We start from the raw sequence: 9,823 nt of genomic DNA, 5'->3' as shown, positions 1-9,823 counted from the left end.
ATTAACCCACCCCATGTCTTCGAAACTTGGGAACATATGATAGACGGTGATTCAGAAGAGAAACCAATAAAGGCAACAAAAAATGGGAAGAAATGTCTGAAATACAAGACAATCTGATTGAATGTCTGTTTACATTCGAAATGTTTTCATTGAGCCGGAACTGAAAACATTTTCAAACAATCAAGACATACGGGGCAAGAAAAGAAAATGAAATGAAAAACAGATTCTTTCGACGCGTCGACGTTTTTTACACCACAATTTTCCAGCTTTCATAGAGAAAATTGGAAAAGATGTAGGCGATGGTTTCCTGTGGAAGATGTCGCCATTCATAGGAAGATGTCCGCTTCCTGTCTTCTTCATAATTTCATGTTTTTATAAAACATTTAACATCATCATCGTCGGATGTGAATCAGATAGCAGAGAACATCAGTAGAATGACTAACTAATTCCAGAAATATGGGGTGTCGGAAAAGTTCTGAATCACTAAATACGGAACAGAAATGAAGATCCTTCGGAGATCACTAGTCAGTATATTTAAAATTTCAAAATCAACTCTGCTGATTTACAACTTTTAAAGAAATTAGTTGAATATACACCACTGAACGAAAATCTTGACAATACTGCGGTTACTTGGCACATGTTTCATTGGTTGTATTCCCCAGTCCTTGAACTTTATTTCGATTTTTTGTGTGATTCGTTTCATATTTTTGGAAAAAAATCAGTGAGATTCTCAATTTACCGGGGTATTCGTCTTGGCAGGCGTCTTACGAAAAATTGTCAATTACAAAAAAAGCTTCAGCTTCGGAAAATACTATCAAAGGCAAGTTAAGAGTTTCACCATAATATCATGTAGTCAAAGTTGGCTATATTGTACTGAAAAAAAGCTACTGTGAGCTGTGAAGCTATGTTTGTCTAACAAGAACCATCGAATGTCTTTGCAAAAATTTCAATGAGTTCTTCAGACAGTTTCAGAAGATCCACCGTTATACTTCCTGTAGTTTAATAATCTATCAGAACTCTACAGAATGATTGAGACAAAACTGATATTCGGATTCCAACTATGGCATTACACCGGTATCCACAGTGACAAAAAGAGTCTGTCGCGCCTTGGTCGCGTTCAGAAATTTATTTGAAAATAAAAAAGTTCGAGGTTATTCACAAGAGCGCATTTCTCCGATGCTCACCCATCCCTGATCGTTCATCCTGTCTCCATCGAGATCATGGCAAAGTCTTGAAATACAACGTGAGTTCGCCTCTTCCAGATGTTCCTCTTTCCCGTGACTTCCTTTTGATCTACTTCTCAATTTGCACGTAGTGATCTGAGTCAATTTGTGCGATCTCTTTCGCTTTCCAATCAACCCGAGTCACATGCACTTCTACCAACGTCACTTCGATATACCAACTAGACTTTTCTCATATCTCTCTTAGTTGGTATCGATGATCAGTCACACAAATGCTTCTGATACTGATCAGGCACGTGCCTCGTACCCGGTCCCACTGCCTCTACCGACGTCAATCCCGGTGGGAAACTCGTTGAAATATTGCAACGAGACCAGAAATCACAATTAAACTCGACAGCCAGACAGACAAACTAAGAAAGAAACAAAAAAGTTGGAGAAAGAGATAGAAATTGAGAGGTCCCTGAGGGTGCTGAAGAGGCGTTTTTTGAATGTCAATCTAATTTATATCTGCCCACTCATCGTTCTATTTAAACGTGAACTTCTATCAGAATCACATCATCAAATCTTGTTCCTCTTTCTCCCCATTTTTCACTTTCCCACGAAGAACGTCCGTATGATCCGAGGGGTGCTGAAACTGACATTTCCCACGTTACGCACGAACCCTGGAGGTATAAAAGCAGTATAATATTTTCCATTTTCAATGAAGAGAACTAGTCAGTCACCTGCTGCTTACTTCACTTCCTTAATTAAATATCTTACTTCTTTTCTCTTTTCTTTTTCTCCTCTTGTTATTGTTATCTCTATACAAAAGCTGCGTTGAGCACAATCAGAATAATAACAGATCTCTGCCATTTCTCTGTCTACTTTCAGTCGTCATCTCGTCTCTACCTCCACCGTCGCTCACTATGCTCAGAATGGTGTCTAACATGAAGCTTACCTGTGAGGATCCTACGGAGCTCCAGAAGACGCTTGCTCCATACTTTGCTGGATTCAATCGCACTACGGAGTGCGCTGATGCCGAAGGATCGATGCGTTTTATGCATCCGCAAGGAGTAATCGTCCAGAAGGACACAACGTCGACTTTTGGAAAAGAAGGTAGGTTTATGATTCTCTTATCAGTTTTGGAGGAGACTTAACGGAGGCAAAAAAAACGCCCACATAATTTCTAATTTCTTATCAATTCATCGTTTCCGCTCTTTTCAGCGCTCACTGATCTCTTCAAACGTTGGTATGACTTCACTGGACCGTACTACTTCAATGTAAGTAAATGTAGACAGATTGTAATAAAAATGAAAGACAAATGACATCATATTGATAACGGCTCTATGAATAGGAGACAACTGTAAAAATAAGAAAAAATAAAAAATTTTCAGCGCTACGACGAAAAATACAGTGGTGGAGGTGACTGGATCGTTGTCGAGGCGAGAATGGAGCTGGTCAAGGTTCAAGGAAAAGAGGTCATCCTTCGTGGAGAAGTGATGCACATTTGGAAGAAGGAGAAGGACGAGTGGCTCATGTTCTACGAGCAATACCACGTCGATAATTAAAGAAGCGACAATGATCTTTCACATGACTCTCTTTCTCTCCGCTTCCTTATCATTCTTTTGATACTCTTCCATTCTGATTTCAAGTGTGAATTTTGATCAATGAATAAACGTATTTATTTATATTAACTTGTGCTTTGATTCAACGTTTTCAGTAAATATTTATTATGGAAAATGTATTGATCATTTGAGTTTCAGCATGGCGATCCATAGATATTGTGAGGTATCATCATCTGGAATACGTCTTCCGTTTACTTGAATAATTGCGAAAAGCATTTGAAATGTTTATTCCGGGTTGAATGTAATGGCAACAAAACGTGGGAGGAGAAACGAAAAAAGGTCATTCGAGGGTCATATTACGGTAGTCGGTTAGGATTACTGTCGGCGGAGGATGCTTACTTACTTTTGGTTGTGGTGGGCGGTACGCATGATATACGAAATCTGGTTCATGTTCTTTGTGGCGAATGTGTTGAATCTGAATAACAAGAAGTACAATCAGAAGAACTCCCCCGATTCTTACCTTTCTGAAAATGAATAGTATCGAAATGCAACCGAAGAAAAATATCATAAGAGTCAGAGTTATCAACAAGATTGTCTCATTGAATTGACTTGTATTCGATATTGGCTCTTCGGACAATGATGAAGTATTCATGTGACTATTTGTAATGAAACTGACTGGAAGTTTACAGCAACCTTTCTCACAACAACCAGAAGCCAGAGGACATGAGATGGTCACTGTTAGGTCGTCTCCGTTGTGGTTCGCGTCGTAGACACAGAGATGGGCAGAGCCTGGAAGTCAGAACATTTGAAAACTGTCTGGACTAACGGAAATTAGTTTCAAATTAGACTGAGGACACATTATAACTGGCCAGTACTGCATCTATTATGTAAATCGGACTCGATTTGTACTAGATCGGTTTCGTACCGAAAAACTATTTACGCCTACAACTGGATTGGATTATGGCAGTTCAAAACTTACCATCGACTGTCGAAGACAACAATCTTTTAATGGTCAGAGAAACGACCATAAGTATGAAGAGAAGCAGCTCAATCTGACAACTGAATCGAGGTGTGAAGAAGACGAAAATGACCTGAAAGATATCCAAAATCCTCCCTTGTTTGCCGAGCGTTTTCACGATTTGTTCACACCGCGTTTCGTTTCGTTTTCTCGCACATGTGTCATTTGATCGCACGAAATTGAATTTATGTACATTTCGAAACAAAACAGTGTGACCTCTCACTTATTTTAGTAACTTTAACTGGGGAAACGGATGGAGGAAACGGAAGAAAAAGAAGAGGGAATAAGGGAATAAAATGGAAAATGAATTGAAAAAAGGGAGCATGAATGGGTGGTCATATAGGGCACGACTGTATTTGTATAGTGCTTTTGAATAAGAAAATGAATGGAATATGATCCGGTTAGAAAAGGTGGAATAATGACCTAGAAAAGTACAACAACTTATGTTAGAGACACACTTTTATGAAAAACAAACTGGGATATGAGTGTAGCAGGGTTACTGTAGTTACTGTAGTTGTAGTTACAGTAAACCAAAAGCTTAAAATATTAAACCCACAAGACACAATCTAAAATATGCTTTGCATAAAATGAATCGCACTAATTACCAAATTACTACGGTAGTTTCAGCAATCTTGAATTCATTTAAAAGCGTCACAGGCGAGCCAGTACCGTCAAAATTAGTTAGACTCATTATCAAGAGTCAATCTCTGCCCTTGTGATTGGAACAATGCTAAAATAACAAATGGCAAAATGTTCAAGAACAAGAAATCCGTTCTTATAATGAACAAACAAAATGCCCTCTCTTCCTATGTTATTTCCTCCCTGCCGATCCAGCTTGATGGGTCACTTTCTCATTTATATGTGTCTTGATCCGTTCATCCGGAACTATTTTTTCAACGTTCAAAGCATTTTTCGTTTTTTGGTGCCTCTGAATTAGATTCAATTGAATTTCCGCCCACCCATCTGCTTTGGTTTGCAGAAAAACAACAAATTGAATGGGATTTAGTTAGGCTTGTTATTTGGAGTAGGTCAAATTTGCAATTTTTTTTACCTCGGATTTTATTTCATTAGAGCTTGAAGGAAGAATAAAATTAATTGTATACAAATAAACAAAGCTTTAATAGTGATAATTAGGTAACGAGTGTTTAAATTACAACAGTTCTCGCAGTGTTTCTGCTGTTAGATGTCATGTAAATTGGAAAAGAAAATTTACTGCAAATTGATATATAACAAATTGCTTCCAGAGCTTATCCAAGAAAATTTGGTCAGTAGCAAGAATTCAGGCTCACACAGTATACACAGAACACTTGAATAGGTCTAACTAAACGTTGAAATTCAATTTTGATCGTAGTCTAACCTCTGTATCATTCTCCGTACCCTGATATTTCTTGTTATGATGACCATCTCTCATGTGTTAATGTTGATACACAAACACATTTGGTTATTCTTGATTTCTCTTGGCTTAATACCAGTGACTATCCCGATTCACTTTTGATATATGCACAAATATATGCTCTTTATGGACGCTCGCAAAGCCCGCATATGCTCTCTCCCCCACGCATCTCATCATAATTTTATTGATTTCCGAAATTCATATCTTTTCAATTTTTGACAAATTTTTGACAAATTTCAAAAGAAATCTGAGAACGAGTGCAGGTCACTTATTTTAATCTCAACTGTCAATAAGAGTTCTTTGTTTTCTTCAAATTCAACACCAGTTTCACTCCTTTTTGAGAGAATGAACACGGAACTACTTTTACGAAAACGAACTCTGTGACATTGTTAAGTTTATTGGTCAACAACTTGTTAGGGGGCTGAAGGGTGGTTTTTTGAGTTGTTTAGAGTTGGTGGTCAGTTGCTCATTTGCTCATTTTTCACACCGTTGATCGAAATTTTCGGTGACTGTTAGGAATTCAGGTCCGAGTTTTCTTCTTTATGTCAATCTCAATTCACTGTCAGAATGCTATCTGTGAGTCTAAATTTCCAATTATATTTTTCAGAATGTCTAAAATTCAGTATGCCTTTAGTGTTCCACAACTTCTATCAATATTTTTCAGACAATATGTTTCTACTGACAGCTTCACCTTGAAGTTTGCTTACAAGCCAAAGCAATCTCTATTTATGTCTCTAAGTCAGCCTATTCCGACATCCAGCATCCCCTCAAGATAATGAAACATGTTATCGCTCTGTATGTGTGTTTGGTATTCCAGATGTTCGCATGCTCAGTACCTATATATCTTGAAATCTTTCTGAAACAATTTCCTAATTTCTTCTTCCTATTTCCATTGTCTTCTTCTTCCTCTCTTCATTTTCCAAAACAACACAGACCTATTCAAACAAATTGAGCTCCGACCCGTCTCGCTGGCTCTTTTTTCCTGCCGCCCGTCTGTCCATGATCCCCTGACACCCAAAGCGACATTAAAAAATGAGACCGGTGCCGGAATTTCGATTCGGAATCGAATTGACATTTTGATTTTTTTATGTTCTTCTCCAAGTTGAACCTTTTTTCTATTCATTCTCGCACTAGACTTTTTTAACGCCTGGATTCACCGGTCGCCTGTGTTCACAGTTTTCAAGAGCTTTTTTGAGAGTAATCACGATTTTATTGAAACGATTTGAAAAGAAATAGTGAAGGAGTATCTACTCTTATATGAACTGTGTCAATATATGACAAGAGGGGTTTCGCACCCAAGGGTGGTCTAGATATTCCCCTTTGAGAGCAGACAAACCGATTATTCGTCACTTTTTACCAAAGATACTATATTATGTTTTGAAATTTGAAACTCCAGGTCTGAAACACACTGAATGTTTGAATGTAGGAAGTTGCTGAAACTAATTGTTTCCAGAATCCCGAGTTTTCCAATTTCCGGAAGCTTCAAAACGTAAAAACTCTTGACCCAACTTCATTTCTAAATTTAACCCTCTTCGTATTTCATTTCATTTTATTTTTCTTAATTGAATGCACTTCCTTTAGATTTTTACATGTCAAATGTGCAGTTTTTGAACATTTCACATTTGACATGAATTCATTTTATCATGATTTTTTCTTTGGAATCTTCATCTCTATTTTTTTAGTTTAAATTATTTATGTGTCGAGTTTTCTAATTTTATACTTTCATGTTTGTATACCTTTTATCTATAATCTTATTTCCAGAAACTAGTTCCAGCCGCTCCACTTTTTGGCATTACTGCTATTCAAATTCTGTAACTACTGAATTTTTTATTCACATCAGGTAAGCCAATCTTATTCTACATACTTTCCACATCTATGAAAATCACCGCCACACTCGATCCATAATTATTTTTTGATCAACTCGTTCTTCTTTTTTCCTACTTTTTCATTTTCTCTCACTGGTTAAAAAGAACCAGTTTATGTAAGTGTTTGCACATGGTGCATTTCGCACCGGCAAAGATTTCCTTCCGCGCCGAAAAGTCGTTCAGTCTGAGACTGTCTAACTAACCTAACCCGGCATTCTTGCTGATGCTTTACTGTGCATCAGTTTACTAAATTATGCTCACGAGCAGATACGTTATTCTAGAAACCATTGGTTATCTGTTTTTCTGGAATATCTGCAAGTCTTAGAATATATGAGCTAGTAATGATTCAGTTTCCTAGAGGCAATTCTTTTCCTTATTATACCAGGTTTGAAATTTTAGAATTAAGTTTTCAGACAAAGTTGTTCTTTTTCAAAAATTAACAATGAACAGATTTGTTCTAATTGATAAATTTTCACAAAGAATTAAGCATAATTTGTCACTATCGGATGCCTGAAATATCAAATGTTGTAAATTTTTAACGACCACGGCTTATTCGGATTTTTTTCAAACTTTATTCTGATCTCTTTGAAACGAGAACAAGAGCTTGAACAAGTTTACCTCTGTTTCAGGGCACCAATTTTCCAAAATCGTCTCTAATTTCGAAATAATTTTCAACTATTGTCCCAAATGAAACATAAACTTGTATTCTGCTTCTTTCTTCGGCAAAAGAATTAGCCTAGTCAGCAATCCTGCGCCCCCACAGTTTTTGTACATTCTTTCTCTGTATCTACCTTTCTCACCTTCTCTTCATTCCTCTATTCCGTTCCATTGTTAAAGACTCGGCCCCACTCAAGAGCAAGCAACTCGTCTTGCGCGCGGAAAGACTCCGCAAAGTGATGTGCATCTTGGAATTCACTTTTTGCTCTTTTCTTATATATGCCATTGATTTATTGATTAGTTTATTTTAAGGTTTCAGCTATATGAGCTATAAGCTTTGACCTCTGGAACCATTCTGATAAATTAGTACTTCAAAACAAAATAATTTCGGAATGACTCCTGTCCGTAAGGGCTCCACCTTTATTGACACGACGTTTTGACAACTAGTCAAATAGCAAATGGATCGAAAAGGCGGTTGATTCATAGATGTGGAAAATAATAGATACCTCTCTCTAACTCCCCAACTTTTTCAGTTTGTTTCATACAAATTCCTCCAAAATTTCCTCCCAACTATACGGATCTCGTGGCAACCGGTGGGATGGTTTGCCATCGAGCAATGGAGCACAAAGCAATCCCACTCTATTTGCGTATGATTTATTTTCAATTCTTTTCTTATTCTTCAACTTATTTTGACTCAGTTGATCTCATTATTCCCTCAAAACTCTTTGAACTTCCAGTCAGAACGCAGCACTTGGTCCTGAACTAGTAATGTCATCGTCATCAAATGTTGCGCAACTCCAACAAATGGGACAAGTTGCTGGAACAGGACCAGATGAGGTCTTTCAGCATGGAACTATTGGGAAATTCATTAGAATGGAGTTGGAAGGTGAGTTGAAGAAAGAGAGCATAAATGAGATGAGCAAACAGAGAAAAGAGAAAAATGCGCATGTTCATGTGCATGTGTGCAAATAGAATATCAGGGATTTGGGTCTGTGTGACGCAACGTGAGGGGGAACATGCTTTATCATCCTTTAAAAAGTTATTTTGTTGGAACCGTTTAGGATAAATTGAAGTTTTGGGCTTCTATAAACTTATTTGATCAGGTTTTACAATTTTATCGTTCGGCTGTTTTGTGAGAATCGAGTTATTTTACAATCCAAATTGTCGGAACAAAAGCGTTTGATTTCAAATAATCTTACCGTTCAATTACTTTATTTCTAATCAAGAGACTATTCTTAATCAATTATCTGAAACTTCTCATTCCAGGCGGCTTCTCATCATTCGTCCGATGCATTTACGAAGCGAAACGAACCAACAACAATACAGTAACCCTGGTCTGTGAAAGAGATCAAGAATGCTGTGAGCATGGATGCTGTCCAAAGGATCAGCATTGGATGGCCGGAGTCTATGTTCTTCTAGCTTTTGTTCTTTTGGTTTTCGTTGTCGGAACATGTCTGATGATCTGTTGTTATCAGAGATCAAAGAATCGTCAACGAAAAGAAGAATTGGAAGCTGCCGAGTACAGACAAGCGGGGGGATATGCTCCGTCACAGGTGGGAACTTATTAGTAAGATGTGGAAAGTATTAAGAGAAGATTTGACAGAACGAATTTTCCAAAAATTACTATTTTAGACGAATTTGCAGGTCGGAGGAGGAGCCTACTCATCGTACGGAGGCCCAACTTATTAGTGATAATTCCTCTAAATCTGATGATCCACTTAATTCTCATTTCACATATTTATGTCTCGTTCTCTCTATGAAATATCTGTATATATATATACACACCTCACCTAAACTATTTTAATGTATGACCCCAATTATGCGCCCATTTTCACTTTCCCTTGCTTTTCTTTTTTTGGAGTTGTTTCTTTTCCTCCGTTTTTGCTCAACTCATGATGCTTTGAATTCTCTGAATCATCTATCTTTTTTTCGCAATTCGAATGAATCGTATCCTTTTTTATGAGTATGTTGTCATTGCCCTGCCATTTACCTTTTCAACCGGAGGCAGTTAATCCGAAAATTGTGGGCGAAGTCAGGCTGGTGTTGACCTTGTTGAGACTATATTATACAAAAGGCTTATTCTGTTTTTGTATTCTCGACAAGCTTGTTCAAAAATGTTTCTTTTTTGAGAATTTTCTGATGCAGTTTATTTTGTTCTGGTCAAA

At 37.4% G+C, this 9,823-nt stretch overlaps 3 protein-coding genes across 3 annotated transcripts; 2 read left to right on the top strand and 1 right to left on the bottom strand.

Moving 5' to 3' along the window:
• Window positions 1–2,086: 2,086 nt before the first annotated feature.
• GCK72_017824 (uncharacterized protein) lies at window positions 2,087–2,728 on the top strand (the record flags this gene model as incomplete). Its single annotated transcript, XM_003112389.2, has 3 exons — window positions 2,087–2,276; window positions 2,385–2,440; window positions 2,555–2,728. 3 exons carry the CDS (start codon window positions 2,087–2,089, stop codon window positions 2,726–2,728), a joined length of 420 nt encoding a protein of 139 aa, XP_003112437.2.
• Window positions 2,729–3,065: 337 nt separating this feature from the next.
• On the bottom strand, window positions 3,066–3,753 carry GCK72_017823 (uncharacterized protein; the record flags this gene model as incomplete). The annotated part of the gene is made up of 3 exons (XM_053732273.1): window positions 3,066–3,200; window positions 3,246–3,514; window positions 3,705–3,753. The coding sequence occupies 3 exons, from the start codon at window positions 3,751–3,753 to the stop codon at window positions 3,066–3,068; spliced, it is 453 nt and encodes a 150-aa protein (XP_053581186.1).
• A 4,673-nt stretch (window positions 3,754–8,426) lies between these two features.
• Window positions 8,427–9,347, top strand: GCK72_017822 (uncharacterized protein; the record flags this gene model as incomplete). Its single annotated transcript, XM_003112594.2, has 3 exons — window positions 8,427–8,544; window positions 8,925–9,211; window positions 9,303–9,347. The coding sequence occupies 3 exons, from the start codon at window positions 8,427–8,429 to the stop codon at window positions 9,345–9,347; spliced, it is 450 nt and encodes a 149-aa protein (XP_003112642.2).
• Window positions 9,348–9,823: the final 476 nt, after the last annotated feature.

Source organism: Caenorhabditis remanei, chromosome V, assembly GCF_010183535.1.
Source record: "Caenorhabditis remanei strain PX506 chromosome V, whole genome shotgun sequence".
Lineage (NCBI taxonomy): Eukaryota > Metazoa > Nematoda > Chromadorea > Rhabditida > Rhabditidae > Caenorhabditis > Caenorhabditis remanei.
Note: the sequence above shows the minus strand (reverse complement) of the source record. Positions and strands in the feature narration are given on the sequence as shown.